Source organism: Rhinopithecus roxellana, chromosome 16 (assembly GCF_007565055.1).
Source record: "Rhinopithecus roxellana isolate Shanxi Qingling chromosome 16, ASM756505v1, whole genome shotgun sequence".
Lineage (NCBI taxonomy): Eukaryota > Metazoa > Chordata > Mammalia > Primates > Cercopithecidae > Rhinopithecus > Rhinopithecus roxellana.
Window position 1 is genome coordinate 86148546 of NC_044564.1, and position 24209 is coordinate 86172754.

The 24209-nt window shown below is 38.8% G+C and overlaps 1 protein-coding gene across 8 annotated transcripts in view; it reads right to left on the reverse strand.

Annotated features, from left to right (window-relative positions):
- AUH (AU RNA binding methylglutaconyl-CoA hydratase) overlaps positions 1 to 24209 on the reverse strand; it is a 145064-nt gene that overhangs the window by 60731 nt on the left and 60124 nt on the right. For 7 of the 8 annotated variants that reach the window (XM_030919845.1, XM_030919848.1, XM_030919849.1 and 4 more), the window contains 2 exons: positions 13474 to 13566; positions 11494 to 11550 (listed from right to left, as the gene is read on the reverse strand). The exons of the other annotated variant lie outside the window; for it this stretch is intronic. In XM_030919845.1, coding sequence (XP_030775705.1) covers positions 11494 to 11550; positions 13474 to 13566 — 150 coding nt within the window. The remainder of the gene's footprint in view (positions 1 to 11493; positions 11551 to 13473; positions 13567 to 24209) is intronic. 8 annotated transcript variants of the gene reach the window in all.

Genomic DNA, 24209 nt, shown 5'->3' on the forward strand with positions numbered 1-24209 from the left:
AGTTACTGCAGCCAGAATCCTTGGAGTCATTCTTTACATCCGTTTCTTTTATGCTCCCCATCTAGTCTGTCGAGAGATTCTCTTGGCTCCATCTTCAAAAGATACCAGAATCTAAACCACACCCCACCACTTTCACCATTCCCGTCCCAGTCAAGGCCCCTAACACCCTCCACTTCAACTACAGCAACAGGCTCCTGGCAGGAATAGGCTTCTTGCTTCTAACCTGGCCCTACTATCGTCTGCTCCTAACACAGTGATGACTATGAACCTTCAAATATCTAAGAGCATGTCAGAGCACGTCACACCTCTGCTGAAAAACCTACGGTGAGCCCCCTTCTCACTCAGGGTAAAAGTTAAAGTCCTGACAGTGGCTATAAGACCTCTAGATCTGACGCCCCTATTGCTTCTCTGACAGTATCTCCTATCACTCTCCTCCTCCTCCTCTCTGCTATGGTTGTGGTGATGTGGTGAATATTCCAAGCACACTCCCATCTAAGGCCTCTTTACTAGTTGATACTTTTGACTGAATGCTCTTCCTCATATCTGTATGATTAGTTTCCTCAACTCCCTTAAGTCTTTATTTCAATGTTACCTTCTAAATGGGGTTTGCTCTGACCTCCTGGTTTTAAACTACAAACCCACACTCTCCTTGCACCCCTTCCCCTATTTTTTTTTCTATAGCACCTTCCACTTCTGCCATAATACACAATTTATAATTTGCCACATCTACTGTCCTTGTGCTAGAAGGTAACTGCTTGGTGGCAGGAATCTTCCTCTGCTTGTTCAGGCTATATCCCCAGTGTCTACACCAGTGCATGACTCAAAAAAGGTCTGCTAAGGCAACTGAGTAAATATGCCTAGAAAACGGTATGTGAGCAAGCGGAGCAGTGGTAGGAGTTGAGGTCAGAGAAGTAGCCAGGGACCCACCTTGTAGGACTCGTCATCTATTAAATCTTGGTGATGGCTGACAGAAGCCACACTGTTTTTCTGAACTCATGACTCCCAGCTTTATACTGCTTTATCCCTGTCTGACTACAGCAACAGTATCATAAAGGGCAGTTATGATGTTTGTACACGTTTCATCTCTCCTAACAGATTTTAGATGATCAATTCCAGGGGAGCATTACTGAGTTCTACATAAACCTGTTTACTCCACAGCAAGTAACAGAACGGCCTGTACACAATACAAAGTCGGCAAATAACTTCCAAACCACCCTAATTACACAAAAAGAACTAATCACTGAATTACACTTTAATGTATAAAAAGATGAGACTTTGTAGTGTGTGCTTGTGTATACGCAAGGTATGTTGATAATACTCATATGTTAATAAATACACTAGACCTCAGAGGGCTGAATGAGTGCCAGCTTTCAGGAAGTCACCTGGGGAAGTGCTACACTAAACCCAACTATGCTGTTCTTTCTTCACGTCGGTAAAATGTCAACATTATATAAGCCTCTTTAAAAAAAGAATTGTTCTTACTTTTGTTATGCCTTTGTTCTTCCTGAAATAGTATGACCTTATTAATCATATTTGGCACAGAATGATCTTTTGATATTTACGAAAATCAAATTTACCCTCATAAAAATGAGTCACTGCTGAGGATATTTAAAAGAATAAGCTCAGATTCTGATGGAACTTCTAAAAGGATCTCAACAAAGGTTATAAACAAAGCCTTTCAAAATCACTGCTGTGTTCAGGACTACACACACTCACAGGATTTAAAATCGAATTCCAGCAAAACGTGCCAAAGACTGCCTTACTGCTGAACACAGCCAACAATGATGAACAGTAACGCCCCCAGACCCCTCACCCAGGGAGGGGAAAAAAAGACAAAGCTGGAGTCAGTCTCTTTTTCTGGTTCCATGAAACCTCTGTGCTCTAATTTTCCTTCTTCCTTTCTTTTTAAATTTGGAAATAGTCGGCCAACGGTAATTACTATAGCTTCTTTTCCTGAAAAGTTTCTAAGATAATCCTAAAACTATGCCCACATTTGTCACTACCCCAACCAAATGATCAAAGATATTATCACCCAAAGTGGGATGACCTAACACTGGGAATCATATAATAAACACAACATGAAACACGCAGTATTGACAATGTAATGTTCTTGGCAAAATGTCTTAACCTAAGCCTAACCATGAGGAAATATTAAGTTAAATCTAGAATGGGCAAGCCTCAGTAAGACAATTGCCTGTATTGAGGAGATCTCAGCCAAGTACACAAAATTTTGAGATGAGGAGTAAGTTCAAAAGATCTACTGTATGTCATGGTGACCACAGGTAATGATAACACATTATATACCTGAACACTGCTGAGAGTAGATCTTATGTGTTCTCACCTCATATATACACACACACAAATGAGTATATGACGTAATACACGCTAATTAGCTTAATTTAATCACTTCACAATGTGTGTGTGTAGATACATGTGAAAACACTATACACAGAATTTTTACTTGTCAGTTAGAAAAATACTTAATCCCTTAAAAAAAATTGGTGAGTAAGATGTTTCAGGTTAAAAGAAAAGTCAGCACCACCAATCATGAGACACATAGACATCATGCAAACCCAATAGGATGCCCCGAGAAGAACCCAGCATCACTTCTGTGCAATTATTGCCAAAAATGAATAATCTTAATTTAGTCATGAGGAAACATTAGGCAAACTCAAAAATAAAGACATTCCATAAAAGTACAGACTGGCACTCTTCTAAATTGTCAAGGTGACTAAATACAAATTTATACTTTGATTAAATACAAGAGACAAAGGAGACGCAGCAACTAAATGCAACATGGAGTCCTGAACAGTCTTGAATCAGAAAAAGGACACTCGTAAGAAAAGTGTCAGCATTTGAAGAAGGTCTACAGATTAGTTAGTAATAACGTATCAGTATTAAATACTGTCTACTTTTGATAATTGTGGTACAGTTCTACAATACGTTAATATTTGAGGAAGCAAGTAATAAGAATGATTTATACTATCTCTGTAACTATTCTGTAAATCTGAAATTACTGCAAAATGAAAAGTTAAATTAGTGTCATAGAAAACAAAAAACAGGAATGAGGTACTCTTTTAGATTTGAAAAAATTACAAATTTAACCAAATGAAAAATTAATCCTGAACTGCAAAAACAAAATACAAAAAGACAGCTACAGACAACTGGAGAAATCCAGTTATGAATCATATATTAAATGATATTACTTACTAAATTCCTGTTAATATTCTTGGGTGCGATAATAGTGTTGGTTATGTAAGAGACCATTCTTGATTCTTAGAAAATGTATGCTGAAATATTTAATGCTCATTTATATTTTGAAATTTTTCTATGAGAAAGAAGGATTTGGGGAATGGAAGGAGAAAGAAAATGGAAGGAATAGATCTTTGTAAAGGGTATAAAAATGTGTGTTTTACTGCCATTTAAACTTCCTAGTTTGAATATATCTCCCCCCAGAAGCTGGGGGAAACAAAAAATGAATTCACAGAGCAGTGGAAATACAAAGCATCTCAATCCCAGTGGTGTACACCCAAGCAAAAAGCCTTAACAAATTACCTTAGTAATAATAAGGTTTCCTGACACAGACCTCAAAAACTCCAGTAGAAGAGGTAAGAACAAAGACCAGGAATTAGAAAATCTGCCACTATTTTCTCTGTAAATTTAAAGAGATACTGTCAAATAAAAGGATCTTAATCCTCTGAACTTGTATTTCATCCTCGTAAATGTATTACAGGAAAGTACTGTTTTAGGACCTATTTCTAAAAGAGAATTTTATTTTATAACATTTGCATATTCTCCCAGTTGGGAGAGGATAGGAAATGCAAATGCTTTCTTAAAGTTGAGAATGTTGGAGACGAAACTAGGGCTATAGATTGTACAAAAATCCCCAATAAAATCATGACAAGGTTCTGGGGTAACCATTTAAATTATTTTGAAATTTGCCAGTGCTTCAAATCAATAGTGTTTCACTTTGTGTTTAACATTTGTAATCAAAAACATATATACACATATATACTACAAATAAAAGCAGTGGTTCAAGTACTTGATAGTCAAATTACATCTCATCTTTTAATTACATCTGATATAACAACTACTGAAGGAAGTTCAATTTTAATGTTTCTACATTCCTTCACGTCTTTCTTTTTATTGCACTATATACTTTTAATAGTCATTTGATACTAAACAATATTCTAATAAAAACTAAAATTGAGCCTTCTAATTTAAAAACTACATGATAGCAGTGGTCCCTTAATATGCTCATTAGAAATATTACCATCTCTTCAAAGTAATTATTTTAAAATAGCATTTTTTAAATTTATAAAACATACCTTAAAAATCAACATATTGCTATGCAGGTCCAAGCTCAGGTAAAGAAAGCAAAACAAAACAAAATACTATTTTTTGATAAATTGTTTTGCTGTAAAGTACTATCAGAAAAGGCCAGAAGTGATGATATGACAATCAATAGCATCATGTTAATTCTCTTCTCTTTATCGAATGTACAGGAAATTCACATAAGGAGATACAATTTCATTTGGATTAATTTACAAATGCTGCCCGGTATGAAATCATGGAGCTGTAATAACTTACAGGAAGATTATTTGTCAGATTTTAAACATCTGTTTTCTAGAGTGGCTACAAATCATGTATTTTACCCAAAGATATTTACTTTCTCCATAATATGAAGAAGAAAAATTAAGCATCTATTTTTCCCACAATATTTTCCCCATATTTGAATTCTCCGCGCTTATCTTCTGTCTATTTTTTGGCTGTCAGCATCTGCTCATCTGGAAAAGAGGGAGAGCGGAGGCAGCTAACGGCAGAGCAAGACTCGCTGGAAGAAGAGCGGAGGCAGCTAATGGCGGAGCAAGGCTCGCTGGAAGAGGGAGAGCGGAGGCAGCTAATGGGGAGCAAGGCTCGCTGGCAAAGGCCTTCCCTGGTGACTGTACCCCTGGCTGCTCATACAAGCCTCTATGATAGGAGGCAAGTGACGCATTTTCTTTTAACCAAAAGAGATCTACCAAGAAGGGAGAAAAAAATTAAGTAGTCTACTGTGTCTAGTATAGAAAGCTCTTTATAATAGTTAACATAAACGTTTATACCCAAAAGGAGGATATCTCAGAGATCACTTTAAGCATGGCCAAATTCACCAATTTAAAAACACAATTTTTGAAAAAAGCAGTCTTTTCCTATCATCTATAACAAAGGAAAGAGAAGAAAGGAGATGGCAAAAATATCTATGGATAAAAAAATCTTCTGTGGATGGAGCAGAAGAGGATTTTTCTGCATTAAAATTTCAGAATAGCTCCTTTAGGTAATAAACACAAAAGCATTATTTAAAAAAAAAATCTCTGCTATTTCAAAAGAACAGGCTTCACCTAGGGCACTTTAAGAACTGTAATATTAATTTAAAAGTAGACCAAAAATTCTGTGCATCTCTTATCTAAATGTGAATACTATTGAAATTTTTATTAATAATGAAAATGAATCTGATTTTCATTTTCATTAAACAATTCAATGCTACGTAACATTTTATGAGCTATGAACTTGAAAGCTTCATGGTATTAAAAGAAGAACGAAAATATATTCCTCAAACTCACTTAGGAAAAACAAGGTCAGGGGCAGTGGTTCATGCCTGTAATCCCAGCACTTTGGGAGGCCAAGGTAGGAGGATTACTTGAGGCCTGAAGTTCAAGGCCAGCCTGGGCAACACAGACCCTGTCTCTACAAAAAAGAGAAGAAAATTAGCCGAGTGCAGTGCTGTGCACCTGTAGTCCCAGCTACCGCAGAGGCTGATGAGGTGGGAGGATCTCAAGCCCAAGAGTGTGAGGTGCAGTGAGCTATCAGTATATCACTGTCCTTTAGCCTGGGTGACCAAGCAAGACCCCATCTCCAGAAAAAAAGAAGAAAAAAGAAAAGAGAAAGACAATCATCCTTTGTAAGTACATGGGAAAATGTCAAAGCATTCTGACTTTTACGACAAATTTATTTAATAGAAACTAGAAAAATAATTCATCAGAATATGTAGTCCAAATTCAATCAAATCTATAAAAAGTAGGTTCTAATTAATGCACCCACTATTGAAGAGGACCCTAAAGAACTTAAGTATATTGGGAAAAAATTCCAGTTTCTAGACCTCATACGGTATGACACAATGAGTTTACAAGACAAGACGGAAGAGGTTGTTATAGCATCATCTATCTTTTTTCATGTAATCACACCAAACACTGCTCTCTATCTTCTGGTAGTTGTAACACAAAACTTTTCATAATTAAGACACAGTAAATATCCAAATTACCAAGTTCATCTTGCTCCCATCCCAAGTTTCTGCCACCTACTAACCCCCATCTGTCCCCCAAAATTATGTAAACATCACCAGAAAGTCGCTGTATTCATTGCTATAACAAATTACCACAAACCTGGTACCTTTGAACAACTGAAACTGATACTCTCTCAGTTCTGGAGGCCAGAAACCCAACATCAAGGTGTTTGCAGTGCGGCTCCTTCGAGAGGCTCTGAGGGAAAATCTGTTCCATGCCTCTCTCCCTTGGCTTTCCATGGCTGCCAACAACCCTTGGCATTCCTTGGCCTGTAGATGTATTATCACACTCGGTTTCTGTCTTCACATCACTTTCTGCTCTTCTGTGTCTCTCTCTTTCTTAGAAGGACCCCCTGTCTTTGGATTTAAGCCTCTCTCAGATAATTTAGGATGATCTCATCTTGAGATCCTTAACTACATGTGCAAGACCCTTTTCCTTCTAGGTTGACATCTCTTGGTGCTTGTTGTGGGGGTGGGGTGGGGGGGCACATGCCATCCAACCCACTATAGCTACTATCTTTCTATCTTCTAGGGTTAGTTACATCCTCATTACCAATAAATGCTTACTTCTCAAAAGAATTTCAGAAACACGTCACATCACCCTTTTGCTAAATTTTGCTTTATTTCACATATTAGTTATCTGGGAATTCTTTTTAAGTTGATCCATTGTCTGATAAATCCTTCTAGTGTTTTTTTATTAATCACAGTGAAAAGGGCAGGCATAACAGAATAAGTATATATTAAATTTTTTGGCCTAAAAGAATAACATTTTCATGAATTACCAAAGTAGGAAACATGGGGAGTCTTACACATTGATCTGGGCAGTCTTCAATTTCACTGTAACCTATGTTTTAAATTTGTACCTATATACCATAATCAGAATAAACACTCTTATAATGATAAGGTTAACCATACAATTCTAACCAATTCATATGCAAACATGTCTGCCATGTTCAACATTGACTTTAATATTTACATTGTTACTGTTGTTTCATTCATACTCTAAGCATCATTTAGCATACATAAAAGGTACCAAGAGCCAAGATTGTGCCACTGCAGTCCAGCCTGGAGACAGAGGGAGACTCCGTGTCAAAAAAAAAAAAGTTCCAAAGAAGGTTACTATAACATGCATATCCTTAAATGAAGTATACTTTTTGAAGGAATGACTTCACAAAATGGGAATGCCTCCAAATTCTCTGAATCAAAAGACCAAAAATTTCAGATTTATTGGGTGATGCAAGATTTCATTATCAATTTTGGCAAGATGTTTTCTTAAATGGCTCTTTCAAGAACAGAAGCTCATCTGTTTTTTTCATAGGAATAGAAGAAACAACACCTCTTCAGTTCGAAGTTCAGGCTACTAACCCCAACTTTTGTCTCACTGCAGAGACACACAAGAAAGGTGGTACAAAGCCTGGGAACACTTTTTTTTTTTTTTTTTTTTTTGGAGATGGAGTCTCGCTCTGTCACCAAGGCTGCTGGAGTGCGGTGGTGCGATCTCGGGTCACTGCAACTTCTGCCTTCTGGGTTCAAGCAATTTTCCTGCCTCAGCCTCCCCGGTAGCTGTGATTATAGGCACTCACCACCATGCCTGGCTAATTTTTGTATTTTTAGTAGAGACAGGGTTTCACCATTTTGGCCAGGCTGGTCTCAAACTCCTGACCTCAAGTGATCCACCTGCCTCAGCCTCCCAAAGTGCTAGGATTATAGGCGTGAGCCACCGCACCCAGGCACCTCTCTTCTTCTTCCACTTGGGGTTTCACTGTCTGCATGAAGCTGTTGGTGAGGACACACACATTTAAATGCACGCATAAAAGCTTCAAAATGTTTGTGTAATTCTTTAAGAAAATAGATCCAAACGGCGACAAAAATATAGTTAGCACAGTAATTTAAAACTTAAGAACCACCTTCTTCACTGTCTACATAGGCTAAAAATAGGGCATATAGGCATACCTCATTTTGTTGTGCTTCCCTTTATTGTACTTCACAGATACTGCATTTTTACAAATTAATGGTAACCCTACACCAAGCAAGTCTATTGGCACCATTTTTCCAACAGCACATGCTTACTTCACGTCTCTGTGCCATATTTTGGTAATTTTCACAATATCTCAAACCTTTTTGTTATTGTATCTCTTATGGTAACCTGTGATCATGAATTTTTGATGTTACTATTGTAATTATTTTGGGGCAACATGAACCATGCCCACATAAGATGGCAAACTTAACCAATAAATGCATGTATTCTGACTGCTCAACCAACCGGCTATTGCCCCATCTCTCTCCCTTTCCTTGGGTCTCTCTATTCCCTGAGACACAACAGTATTGAAATTAGGCCAGTGAATAACCCTTCAGTGGCTTCTGCAGTGTTCAAATGGAGCAAAGATTCACATGGAATCAAAATCAAACTAGAAATGATTAAGCTTAGTGAGGAAGGTATGTCAAAAGCTGAGATCAGCCAAAAGCTAGGCCTCTTGCATCAGTTAGCTTAGCTGCCAGTGCAAAGCAACATTTCTTGAAGGTAATTAGAAGTGCTACTCCAGTGAACACAGGAATAATAAGAAAGCAAAATAGCCTTATTGCTGATATGCAGAAAGTTTTAGTGGTCCATAAAGAAGATCAAACTAGCCACAACATTCCCTTAAGCGAAAGCCGAATCCAGACCAAAGCCCTAACTCTCTTTAACTATAACTCTAACTCTCTTCAATTCTAGAGTTAAGTCTGAGAGAGGTGAGGAATCTGCAGAAGAAAAGCTGGAAGCTAGCAGAGGCTAGTTCATGACGATTAGGGAAAGAAGCCATCTCCCATAACAGAAAAGTACAAGGTGAAGCAGTACGTGCTGATGTAGAAGCTGCAGCAAATTATCCGGAAGATCTAGCTAAGATCACTGATGAAGGTGGCTACACTGAATAACAGATCTTCAGTGTAGACAAAACAGCTTACTATTAGAAGAAGATGTTATCCAGGACTCTCATAGCTACAGCAGAGAAGTCAATGCCTGGCTTCAAAGCTTTCAAGGACAGACTGACTCTCTTTTTAGGGACTAATGCAGCTGGTGGCTTTTAGTTAAAGCCACTGCTCACTTATCATTCCCAAACTTCTAGAGCCCTTAAGAACTATGCTAAGTTAACTCTGCTTATGCTGTATAAATGGAACAATAAAACCTGGATGACAGTACATCTGGTTTCCAGCATAGTTTACTGAATATTAAAGCCCACTGCTGAGACCTACTGCTCAAAAAAAAAGAGTTCTTCCAAAATATTACTGCTCAGTCACAACGTCCTGGTCACCCAAGACCTCTGACAGAGATGGACAAGGAGATGAATGTTGTTTTCATGCCTGATAACGTAACAGCCATTCCACAGCCCATGGATCAGTCTACTTTCAAGTCTTATTATTTAAGAAACACATTTCAGGCTGGGCGCGGTGGCTCACGCCTGTAATCCCAGCACTTTGGGAGGTTGAGACAGGCAGATCACGAGGTCAAGAGATCAAGACCATCCTGGCCAACATGGTGAAAGCCCATCTCTACTAAAAATACAAAAATTAGCTGGGCATGGTGGTGTGCACCTGTAGTCCCAGCTACTCAGGAGGCTGAGGCAGGAGAATTCCTTGAATCCGAGAGGCAGGGGTTGCAGTGAGCCGAGATCACACCACTGCACTCCAACCTGGTGACAGGGCAAGACTCTGTCTCAAACAAACAAAACAAAACAAAACAAAACCCACATCTCATAAGGCTATAGCTGCCATAGACAGTGATTCCTCTTATGAATCTGGGCAAATTAAATTAAAAACCTTCTGGACAGGATCTGTCATTCCAGATTCATTTAAGAACATTCATGATTCGTGGGAAGAGGCCAGAATATCAACATTAATAGGAGTTTGGAAGAAGACGATTCCAGTCTTCATGGATGACTTGGAGGGATTCAAGATTTCAGTGGAGGAAGTCACTACAGATGTGGTGGAAACAGCAAGAGAAATGGAATTAGAAGAGTAACCTGAAGACGCGACTGAATTGCTGTGGTCTCATGATAAAACTGGAACGGATGGGGAGTTGCTTCTTGTGGATTGATCTGGCTTGGCTATCTCCCCACCCAAATCTCATCTTGAATTGTAGCTCCCATAATTCCCACATGTTATGGGAGGGAAATGGTGACAGATCATTGAATCATGGAGGCGGTTTCCCCCATACTATTCTCATGGTAGTGAATAAGTCTCAGGAAATCTCATGGGTTTTTTTAAAAGGGGTTTCCTCTTTTGCTTGGCTTTCATTCTCTCTCGCCTGCCTCCACATAAGACATGCCTTTGCTCTTCCTTTCCCTTCTGTCATGACTGTGAGGCCTCCCCAGCCATGTAGAAGCATGAGTCCATTAAACCTCTTTCCTTTATAAATTACCCAATCTCACATATGCCTTTATTAGTTGCATGAGAACAGATTAATACATGGATGAATAAAGAAAACAGTTTCTTGAGATGGAATCTACTCCTGATAAAGATGCTGTGAACACTGCAGAAGTGACAACAAAGGATTTAGAGTACGACATAAACTTCGTTGATAAAGCAGTGGCAGGGTTTGAGGACTGATTCCAATTTTGAAAGAATTATGGATAAAACGCTATCAAACAGCTGCGCATGCTACAGAGAAATCTCGTGTGAAAGGAAGAGTCAACTGATGTGGCAAATTGCCCTGCTGTCCTTGGAAATTGCCACAGCACCTCCACTCTGCAGCAACTGCCACTCTAATCAGTCAGCAGCCTCAACATCAAGGCAAAACCCTCTACCAGCAAAAAGACGATGATTCCTTGAAGGCTCAGGTGACCATTAGAATATTTAGCAATAAAGTATTTTCAAATGAAGATATGTACATTGTGTTTTTAGACATAATGGTACTGCATGCTTAACAGACTGCAGATAGTGTACACATAACTTTTACATGCACTGCGAAACCAAAAAATTTGTGTGGCTTTCTGTATCGCAGTATTTGTTTCATTGCGGTGGGGAAAATCTCTTAGGTATGCCTGTAACTTGAATGGGGACTTTGCTAGGGATGCAAACAATATACCATTGTCTCTTTACCCAAAACATTGCCTTTCCAAATTAACACAATTTTGCCTTATTGCCCTGTTTCTAAAAACAAATCAAGGATTTGAGAAATGGGCGTGAACTACTCATACCTCCACCAGGAATAATTGCCAGTTTTGTTTCAACCAGGCCCATTTTTGCAGAGGAAGCTAAAATGAAAGAAAGAAAATTAAGTGTCATCCATATCATCCCATTCAAATATGACTACCTGAAAAAATTAAGATATACTAAAAATACTGTTTACTAATTAAATTGATACCACAAATTCTTAAAAAATCACTTTAAAAGGCATTGTTATGGAAATAAGTAAGCACTCTAAATGACATGCATTAGGAGAGTCACACAATATTTTCTGTTAAAAACTGCTTGGTAGTGAATTAATTTTTGATTCATAAGAACAGGGCTGTAACTCCATTATTAGACCCGATATTGCCAAGGCATATTTGGAGGCTTAGATCCATTAATTATTCAGGATCAGCAGACTTGTCAGTATCTGACAAGTCCAAATTCTTCAGTTGCCTGAATATAGTCTCCCAGACCAAAGAGTTTAATAGGTCATATCAGATATGGCAACTTTTCAAGACCCAGTCTTCAGTTACCTTCTGACAAATAGTTTCACTATTATGACAGGTGGACAGGGTTCCTCTTTCTATGTCTGTTTTCATGGCTACTTTAAAATATCTTAACAACTTTTTTGTTTGCATATCCAAATATACTTAGACTACTTCCCATATTCTAATTTCCAAAACCTATATTCTTTCAGAAATGGATTACATGTACCTTCGCTTTTCAATTTAAAATCCAATGATTTCATTACAAGAAAACAGAGTCCTAAAATGAAGTGAAAAGGAGGAAAAAAATACACATGGACTAGCAACCAGAAATCCCAAGAAACTGAATCATGTTGACACTACATTTTTCTAAAAATTTAAAAAAGCTTTTGTAAAGATGAGGTCTCCTTATGCTGCCCAGGCTACTCTTGAGCTTCTGGCCTCAATCAATCCTTCTGCCTTGGCAGCTCTGCTTTTAACATGCAGCCACATCAGAAACGATAATGGAAAGCAAGAGAAGAACAGTGACAACTCTGCTGTCTGCTGTGCCCAGTTCTCAGTCTCAGAGCCCGAGGACACAGGCAGAGCTGAGTCTCTATACAGGAATATAGTGACGACAACGATAAATATGGGAGATCAGCCTACGTTGCTCTCATGTAGTAACAAGGGTGTGGGCTGTGGCCAAACAGTCTGGGTTCAAATCTCAGTTCAGTCACTTCTTTGGGGCTTGTTACTTCCCCTCTCTTTTCTCCAGTTTCCTCCAGTGCCCCAAAGTACCCGCTCTGAGGGCTGTTATGCAGATGGAGTGAGTGAATACATGTCAGGTGCTAGAATAACATTGGGTGCCTGGACTGCACACAGTAAGTGTTTAGCACTAATTCTTTTCACTCTTCTTCTACTCACCTCATAAGATCCTCAGAAAACCATTCAGGAAGAAAGTGGACTCCAAAGAGATTGAAGTTACGATTACTGTAGCTAATGGTGATTTAGTGCTTGGACTAACATCCATAGATTAATGGCTTCATCTTCACAACAGCAACAGTCATTTCCCCCATTTCCTCTAAAGAGGCAGATACTGGCCTAAAAAGGGGAGGACCTCAGATTCTTTTCCTTTCTTTCTTTTTTAAATCTTTTTTTTTTTTTTTTTTAACAGGGTCTCCCTTTGTCACCCAAGCTAGAGTGCAATGGCACAATCATGGCTCATTGCAGCCTCAAACTCCCAGGCTCAAGTGATCTTCCCACCTCAGCCTCCCAAAGTGCTGGGATTAGAGAGGTGTGAGCCACGCGCCTGGTTCAAGACCTAAGATTCAAACTCAGTTCTATCTGACCCAAATCCTGGCAAGAAACAACAGAAGACTTTTTTCAGGTGGGAATTTTGAAAACACCATCAGGTCCAACAAGCGACTTGTTGAAAATATTCTACTCAACAACAGGAAGCAGAATAAAATATTTAAAATTACCTGAAGAGTACACACAAACTTCATTTCTTTAAATTATGTTTTTAACAAGATTAATCCTCACCTGCTACTCGTATATCACAAGCTAAAGCCAGTTCAAGACCACCACCTAAAGCGAGTCCATCTATTGCTGCAATTGTTGGTACTGGAAGATTAGCTGAAATGGAAAGAAAAATTTTATGCTTCCTTAATAAAATCATTACCTCACTGTGTAATTCATTTTAATTTTTTTTGTAAATTTATGCTTTAAATGGGAGATCATATACAGACTTTTGTATCTCTTTTACCTTTAACAAAATATAAGCATTTCCACCATTATTCTTCAAAAATATTATATAATTACTGTATAGTGTTCCATCACATGTATGTGCAATGTCTTTAAACCTTCCCATATTATTGAATTACTTTCATAAACCTTTTTTTGTTGAATTAACAGAATCACAGTTCTATGATTTCTTAATCTTAGAGCCAGAAGTTTTTCACAAGATGTTTGGTTCATACAAAGTTCAAATTGAAATGACTTATACATAATTGTGAAATTTATGACCCTTTATGGGCTACTTCAGTGCTTGGAATGAGACTGTCTCATTCAAAGAAGGACATCTGCTCAAACAGGAAAGAAACTGTCCAAGTAGTTGCTGTGGCATTGGCCCGTGAGCTGTCATTTAGTGAGGAGCCCTAACATTACGAACGGGAGCTGGAAAACAATCAGGCTCTTCCACTTCAGAGGCAAGATGCCCTGAGAACCGGCTCATAAGCACGCCTGGAAAGGTGTCAGCCAGTCACAGAACTAAAAGCTCAACTTGCTTGAGTCCAGCAACTGAGTATTATTTTAAATAATTTTTGTAAATTATGACATACAGATTTCATTCTCATAACCAGTTCAAAAAGTGACCAGTTTTATTAGTTATTCTGAAAAGCAGAACTCTTTCTATTAATTTTATTTCTGACTACGGGAATGTGAAGCAAGGCTGGCCAATGTTAATATATAACAGAAAGTGGATTTTAAAAAGGTACTGTCGGCCGGCACTGTGGCTCACGCCTGTAACCCAGCATTTTGGGAGGCTGAGGTGGGAGGATCACCTGAGGTCAGGAGTTCAAGACCAGCCTGGCCAACATGATGAAACCCCATCTCTACAAAAATACAAAAATTAGCCAGGCAGGATGGCAGGTGCCTGTAATCCAAGCTACTCAGGAGACTGAGGCAAGAAAATCGCTTAAACCCGGGAGGCAGAGGTTGCAGTGAGCCAAGATTGTGCCATTGCACTCCAGCCTGGGTGACAGAGTGAGGCTGTCTCAAAAAACAAACAAACAAACAAATAAAAACAATAAAAATGTACTATACCCCAAAATCTCTCTCTTCCATTCTGATATGTAAAATCCCCCAGAGATTCACTCCTTGACCCCTTTTAAAATATACAAATTTGCTGAAGTACACTGAGTCTTATTCATAAACAAAGGAATTCATCAGAATTATTCAAGATCAAGTCTGAAAAGGCCAGGAAGGGGCACATATACATAGCTGCCACCTGAAGCTCTCCCAGAAGCGCAGGCGTGGAACGGACTTTTGCACAGGCAGTATTTCACTATCTGTACCTGTCTGAACATTTAGGGGTTGGGGATGGGGAGGGACTTGAAATGACAGGACAAATTCAAAATGTTCTTGCCAGAACACTTTGTGAAAAAAATAACAGCTGTGTCAGTGTTTGTAGTCTGGAAATGAGTTTAATGTGCAAACTATATCTGGTGAATTTTATCTGGAAAAAAAAAGAAAAGAAACATCAATAAAAATATAAAACAGCAAGTTAAACTGAGTACTTCCCAAGGTCATCCTGAGCTACTACAAGTAGAATGTAATGACTTTGATTACCCACTCTCGATTCCTCTTCCTTCCTAAAAACCTGCCTAGAGATCATTTATTTCTAGATCTCCTCAATCTACTATCTCTCCAACCTCAGGTCTCACCCTCAGAAGCCTTCCTTAGGCCTTGCTAAGGCCCTCCAGCTCACCTCCTTTATAGACCAGCTTCTGAGAGGAATAGAGTAAATCCATGCCACCCACACCCATTCACCTCCAAACCACCAAGACCATTCTTGTTCCAGTTACTAATGACATTCTAAGACTGTCCTATAGCCAGTGGACAACACTCAGTATCTATTCAATGTACTGCCTCAGAAGATCAGACATCCATCCTGGACACTCCCTCCTTGGATTCCTCCATTCACTGCCTGCTGGGTCCCTCTTTTTCCTGCCTTTCCATCTACCTCTGGTAATTTCTCAGCCTTTTTCCCCTCTCAATAAAAGCTCTTCCCAGGAGATCTCATTCTCATCCACAACTTTTACCACCTATACTACCACCAATGATTTCCAGATTTCTACCTCAAACCCAAACAGCCCCCTGCCTGTTGGACATATCCACTTAAATACTTCATGTGCCCAAACCATTTCTTCCCAGTTCTTCTAGGTTGTATTTCAGTTAGTAGCACCTCCACTCACCAAGTTACTCAAGACACTCAGAAGTCATCCCAGATGTCCTCCTTGCCAGTGATCTTTTCTACTGCCCAAGTTCTGCGTCCCATCATTTCTCACCAGCAGGAAGTACCTAAGTAATCTCCTTCACTTGCAATCTGCCAACTTTCTATGCATCTTCTACCTTTCCTGCAGGGTAATCTTTCTAAAATGTAAACACAGTCATGCTATTCCCCTATTTAAAACTGTACAATGATTTATTCTACCTTCAGGATAGAAATGGTGTAAACATTTAGCATGGCACAGTAGGCACCTGGAACTAAGTTCTGCACACCTGTCTGATCTCTTCTGAAACCTCAGCTATTCTGTTCCAGCCCCAAGCTACTTAAAACAGCTCCAAAAGTCTCCATTCAAAACTCAATACCCGTATACAAGGTGCAGCTCTGCCGAGAATGCCTGGCTACCCCTATTTGTCTGTCACGGCTCAAATGTCCCTTCCTCTACGCTTACATGGCACTCTGTGCATACTTTTCTATCAGAAGATTCACCACCATACTGCCCATATGAAACAAAAATTAACATCACATCAATGCTACTCAATAATGTCCTTACTAATCAGGGACAAACCTCAAGGTTTTTCACTGCCTCTTCCTCCTCTATTATATTAAACCTGGTATTTTGTCTACTTTTCTTTTTTTATTATTATTAACCTCTTTTGTTTAATAGTTAAATAAACATAGTCCTATGGAGCTAAAGAGAAGAAAAATTGCAAAGAGTTCTAAGGTGCAGAGAGCAGAAGCAGAGAAAGAGTGGGTGCTCCCTCCCTGCTATGTGAGTGCTGAAGTCACTCACCAAGTAGCTGCTGGAGGCTGTGATATTATGAAATACATATTTGGTCTTCATCCCTGTTTCCAGACACACAACTCTTAAAACCCTTGGAATCTCTGGAGAGATAAATGTATCTTTCTTATTTCTCCAATATGTTTATACTTTTTGGAATTAATAAAAATTATTTTTAAGTCTGATAGGAATTTGAGCCAGGTACAGTGACTCATGCCTGTAATCCCACCATTCTGGGAGGCCAAGGCCAGAGGCCTGCCTGAGCCCAGGAATTCAAGACCAGCCTGGGCAACAGGGTGAGACCTCGTCTTGATTTTTTAAGAAAGAATTTGAGAAATTATGTTTCTAAAGAGGATGAAAATTGTGTCCCCTTGAGAATCTTAACAATTCCAGGGCTTGTTTCCTTTTGTGCAGACCCATGCCAGGGTCACTGCAAGAGTAGCCAGTCTGGGTGCCAAGAGACACACCAGAGGTGAGGACTGGGGCCTGCAGATGGGAGACAGGAGCTCCAAGAGGGAGAAGTCTCAGGCATCATGTGCCTTACAACTTGTAAGAAATATGTAACACAAAATGATGAGAAATTTGGGTTCCACATACAAAACGAACAAGAAAAACAGGATACTAATTCTCAAATTATTAAATACGTTAAGCACTGGTACTTTAAATTATTAATTAACATAAATTAGCACTGTAGAAAGCTGTCTACAAAATGTTTCTAACTAAAGAATTAAGTAAAACAGCTTAATTCACATTCAACAGGTAATTAAATATTAGCCATTTTACAATATTATAAACTCTAAGGCTATATATATCATCCTAATTTTGGCCTAAAAGATGTCTGTCGTAGTAAATTTTATCCAGAAAAATATGCATCATCTCAAAGCACATGCCAGTCTCATAGTTGCCTGATATATGTGGTTTTTTTACATCTAGAATTTCTTCTACTTGGGAGCACTTAATAATCAAAGAGGGGACCGGGTGTGGTGGCTCATGCCTGTAATCCCAGCACTTTGGGAGGCCAAGACAGGTGGATCATCTGAGGTCAAGAGTCGACGACCAGCCTGGCCAACATGGTGAAACCCCATCTCTACTAAAAACACAAAAATTGGCTCATGCCTATAATCTCAGCACTTTGGGAGGCTGAAGCAGGCAGATCACCTTAGGCCAGGAGTTTGAGACCAGCCTGACCAACATAGAGAAACCTCATCTCTACTAAAAACACAAAATTAGCCGGGCGTGGTGGCACATGCCTGTAATCCCAGAGGCTAAGGCAGGAGAATTGCTTGAACCTGGGAGGCGGAGGTTGTGGTGGGTTGAGATCGTGCCATTGCACTCCAGCCTGGGCAACAAGAGTGAAATTCCGTCTCAAAAAAAAAAAAAAAGAGAAAATAGCCAGGCATGGTGGTACGTGCCTGTAATCCCAGCTACTGGGAAGGTGAGGCAGGGGAATTGCTTGAACCCTGGAGGCAGAGGTTGCAGTGAGCTGAGATCTCACCACTGCATTCCAGCCTGGGCAACAGAGTGAGACTCTGTCTCAAAAAAAAAAAAGAAAAAAATATATTAATAATCACAGCGGGAACTCAATAAAACACACCTTTAGAAAGGTAGATTATGAATTTCAAAGATCTAAAGGAATAGCAAAATGACAGTTGTATACAAGCACAGATAAATGAAACAGGAACTGCGAATCCAACGAGCAATGGCTATTCCCAACAGCAAGAGGAAGAAATTATGACTCAGCATGTTATGCAACCAATAGAATCAGATACTATTTTCAGTTTCATACCAGGAAATGAGCCAGGTATGACAAAGAAGATAATAATCCTTTGAAATGCTCCCAAAAATATAATTAAAGCAAACAATTAAACAGTTTGCTATTTTAAGAGGGAAAAAAGCAACTGTAAGGAAGGCCTCTGGTTCACTTCAGCCGTCTGTAGGACCTGCAGCCTACGACAACTAGAGTCAAGGGACTATGAAAGTGGGGAAGATTAAAGTATCCACTTTCAGTTCTCAGATAAATCCAACACATAATGTAGGTTATTTGTATGTTTCTGGAAAAATATGAACAATCTGATTATTAAAGGAAAATGTTAGTGTCAGATGCATGTTTTTTTTTTTTTTTTTTTTGAGACCAGTCTCTCGCTCTGTCACCCAGGCTGGAGTGCAATCTCGGCTCACTGCAAGCTCCGCCTCCCAGGTTCACACCATTCTCCCACCTCAGTCTCCTAAGCAGCTGGGACTACAGGCACCCGTCACCACGCCCAGCTAATTTTTTGTGTTTTTAGTAGAGACAGGGTTTCACCATCTTAGCCAGGATGGTCTCGATCTTCTGACCCCGTGATCCACCCGCCTTGGCCTCCCAAAGTGCTAGGATTACAAGCATGAGCCACCGCGCAGCCCCGCATGATTTTAAATTTGGTTTTGCTTGAAGAATAGTGTTCCTACCGAAAGCAGTGAAATCAAGCATTTCAAGGGAAAGGCCCTATGTAGCATTATGCTTTCAAGAAGAATAGAAATAAAATCAAAGTTAACTGAAAATCACAATAAATATCTAATTATCTTTCATTTTGGCTAAAACGTCACCTTCATCCTAATGTATATTCTCCCATTCCCATCACTGAGTTTTTTTAAAAATCACAATAACAAAACAAGCCCTGAGTGAAGCCTGCAGGCTGGCTGGGCCATAGCTCCCTGGAGGCCCACACCAGGGTCATGGCTGCAAACATACCACAGGTGAGACATGGGAGTTCAAAGAGTGAGAAGTCTCAGGCACCACAGACCTTAAAAGGAGCACATATCCACAAGCCAAAGGTAACCGTTTTCAAATATGACACTTCGATTCTAGCACTAGGTTAAAATCTAAATAAAATGGAAAAACTCTATAAGCTGTTGTGAAGAAAAACTTACAGATGAAGACCAGCAACATTCCTTACAGAAGGGGTCATTACACCAAGAAAAATTGCTGAAGGCTAGCATTCCCTCTCACATGCTTTTTTATACAAGCCCATCACAGTAATTTCAGGCTGTATGGATTCACACAGAAAAGAGGACTAAATTTACTTTTTCACTAGGAAAAAAAGAGAAAAACTGCCTAGAAACAGTGTAAAATAAGTAATCAAATCCCCAATTTAACTAAAACCACAGGCATGTGGGCAACATGGAATAGGGTCCAATTCCTCCCTAATACTGCGAGTGATGCAGAGTAAGACCATGGGTGGCAACAGCATGAGGACAGCCTCACTGCAGTGCTGCAGATTTTATACTCAATGATGAAGGCAGAAAGTACCTTCCTTAACTCTTAACAGCACCTTGTACCTAAAGCTTATAAAAAATATACAACACAAAATGACAAGAAATTTGGATTCCACATACAAAAAGAACAAGAAAAATGGGATACTAATATTCTCAAATCATTAAATAGGTTAAGCACTGGTACTTTATTAATTAACATAAATTAGCATTGTAGAAAGTTGTCTACAAAATGTTTCTAACTAAAGAATTAAGTAAAACAGCTTAATGAAGTAAAAAAGCCAACAAAACAAAGTACAGTGGTTTCTTGAGCTTTCATAAGCAAGGACTGGTGGAGAGATATAATTTAAAACTTGTGCACCAAGTAACAGAGGTGTGAGTAAATCTAAAATTATAGTAGTCTCCACTGAAGTGTGGTTTCACTTTTTGAGGTTTCAGTTACCCACGGTCAACTGCAGTTTGAAAATATTACATGGAAAAATCTGGAAAATTTCAGCAATACATTACTCATTTGGAACAACTCAGTAATACCTTATTTTAACACCACACTAGGATATTATTTCCTTTAGCATCTTTAAAACAACATGATAGAATGTTTATAAAACAATCTGATCTGATATAAATCAGATGGTGACTTCCTTAGTCAATTAGAAGAGAATACCTACAATTTCTTTAAAAAGCAATTCATATATACCTACGTCCAGGAAAAGTTTTTTAAAAATTCAGTTATTAGAAAAGATCTATTCTTTAACACAACTGAGGGTCAACAACGTAACTACACCTAAGCTTATTCTCTACTTTATTACTAACACCCAAGCCAGAACATCACAGACATAGTCTAGTCTGAGTTCAGGGATGTTAAATTGGTATACTATGCTTATGCTGACACTTCATGTCTCAACAAATTAGTAAACTGGCGAAGTCCTAAATTCAGTCACTGCTTCATCAAATATATGCCAGACACCATGTTGAATGATTTAAGCAAAGCTACAGAACGCAACTGTGGGGAGCTGAAACGACAAACCCCGGCGCAAAGCCACCAGTTACCACTGTGAGACCTGAGAAAAGTTGCTTAGTTTTTTCAAGCCTATCATTTCCCTATCTGTCTTCCTATATGTTTATGTATCTAGCAAATACTCAAAAAGTTTTTACTATGTGTGGCCACTGTCCTAAGAATCTTACAAATATTACTTAAACTTCGTATCAGCCTTATGATGTAAGAACTCACCACTTTCAACTTACAGATGAGGATCCACTGAGGCACAAAGGAGTTGCTGTTACTTGCCTGGTACAGTCTCAGCACAGGCTGTCTGGTTTCAGGGTTCTGCTCTTAACCATTACTGCCTATCACTAGTTATCACACCCCAGATCCCCAACGCTGTGAGCCATACTCCCATCCTTCCCCTAAGGACTTGTGACCGTGCACCTGAGAAAGAGGGAAATGCTGAAACTCGCACACTGGCTCTGTGCGCCACTAATTCCTTGAGACCTACAGCAACACCACAGTTCACTGGGTTCAACTGGGGAAACCTAGGGAACTGGATGCAAAGCACCAGTCAGCTGACTGTAATCGAGTTCTGACTTGAGTTTTCTCTGGAAACCCCAAACCCACAGTGTGGCAATGCCTCTCAGTACATGACTCTATAGACTATTAAAATAAAAAGGGCCAACCCCAGAATATCTCCTTCCTACCAAAATTCCAAATCACATAAACACTCCTAAGGGAAATGCACAGATGACAGGCTGGCAGGGAAGCCCATGCCCACTCAGCAATCTTATCTGAAAGGTTACACTTACTAGCAGAACTGAGTAATGACTTCTGTTGATTGCTGCTCCACATGTAACAAAACTCTTGGCATTTAAAATGCTGCTTAACATGGCAAATGCAGTAACTTCTATTTCTGATGAAAAGATAACATACCATAAGTAGTTTACTTTCACTTGGCAGGAAAAATAAACCTCACCATTATTGCCTTGCTTCATGAACTCTCAGGCTCTGTAACTTTGTTATTTAAAGTATGGTTTGTAGAACAGCAGGATTAGCATCACCTGCAAGCTTTTTATAAATGTAGAATCCCAGGTCCTATCGCAGACCCACTGAAACAGGACCTACATTTTCAACAATGTACATTTTAACCCAGGTGATTTATACACACAATACAGTTTAAGGAGCTCTCGATACTTAAGCTAATCCACAAGGAACTTGACAATCTCACCATCCATAGGATAATATGCTGATCCACTATATTGAAAATGCTACTGAGGAAGCAACGGCCATAACTGAATTCATAAGCGTAAGGGTAGTGAAGACTTAACACACAAATGTCTGTAGCAGTTTTATGTGTAACAGCCCCAAACTGAACACAATCCAAATGTATTTCATGTAGTACATCTGGGCAATGGAATACTACTCAGCAATAAAAAAGAACTATTGATTAAAAAAAAAAAGCTAGTGGAATACGTACAAAAATTAACACATACTGTTGCATTTACATGAAATTCAAAAATACAGAAATTATAGAGATACAAGTTCAGTAATTGCCTGAGGATAGGTTGACGGTAGCAGGGAGGGGCAAAAGAAAGAGATAGTAAAGGTACCTGAGGAAATTTCTGGAGGTAATGGACATATTCATTATCTTGATTGTGGTGCTGTTTTCACAAGTCAAAAGTTACCAAATTGTACACTTTAATATGGACAATTTATTTTATGTCATGACACCTCGATAAAGCTATTTTAAAGAATTATATGATCTAATTGATCTGAAAATCATAAAGCCAACAAAAGAAAGCACACTGGTTTCTTGAGCTTTCATGAACAAGGGCTGATGGAGAGATATAATTTAAAATCTGTACACCAAGTAACAGAGGTGTGAGTAAATCTAAAATCATAGTAGTCTCTCCTTAAGTGCAGTCTCACTTTTTGAGGTTTGTTACCCATGGTCAACCCCAATTAAAAAATATTACATGGAAAAGTCCAAAAATAAACAACATATAAGTTTTAAATGACACACCATTCTGAGTAGCATGACAAAATCTCGCACCATCCTGCTCCATCCCTTCTTCAACACAAGAAGGGTGAGTATAGTGTGGTAAAATATTTTGAGGACAGACTACATTCATATGACTTTTACTACAGAATATTGTTATACATTGTTCTATTTTATTCTTATTGTTGCTAATGTTACTATGACTAATTTACAAATTAAACTTTATCATAGGCATGTATGTATAGGAAAAAAACAGCATATATAGGTTTGATATTATTTGTGGTTTCAGACATCCACTAGGGATCTTGGAGTGCATACCCTAATAATAAGGGGTCAACTACTGTATAAAGAAAACACTAAGAAAAAAGGGGTGGGAGAAGAGAAAGGTGGGAAGGAAGAATTTAAAACAGGAAATATATAAATTCTGCCATCGTTCAATAGAACTTTCTAAAGAAACAGTGGATCAAGTACACTACATAAGTGTAATAATGACAACAAGGTAGTACCAAAATACAACCCTTAACATTATTAGAATAAATCCACACACAGAACAAACCAGAGAAGCACCTAACATAGTTAAGATCATTTTTTAAATGTAAAATCGCCAAAATCAGAAGGCACAGAAAAGCATAATGACAGGCCTCATACCAAACACATCAACATATTTAAAGAAGCTGGATCCATCCACTAAGAAAAAGATTAGCCAGGCAAGGTGGACTGAGTAGTCCTAGCTACTCAGGAGGCTAAGGCAGGAGGGTCATGTGAGCCCAGGAGTTCAAGGCTACAGTGAGCTATGACTGTGCCACTGCACTGCAGCCTGGGCAAGAGAGCGAGACACTGCTTCTAAAAACAAGAAAACTAATACTGAACTATGATTCAAAAGGAGAAGGATGTTAATAACTCATAAGAGAAAAGAACTGACTCCCAGATACTTGTTTTCATTCTCCACCATTCTTGGTGAGAGGATAAAGAAAACTAAAATTAAGATCTGTAAGTCACTGCGCCGGAAACAAAGACAGTAAAGTGTTCTACCAGTTAATCTTTCACACACCATAATTCAGCACTTCCAATTTCTAATAATTACATCAAATTAGGAATATAAAAAGTAAAATATATGCTGGATTGAATCTAATAAACTACATTAATTACATACTTTTAGAAATCTCTTCGACCCTCAAACAAACAAAAAAGACACAGTGAACATAAACAAACAATTCAGGTCAACTTGGTGGACTGACAAAAAAATTCTGCAAAC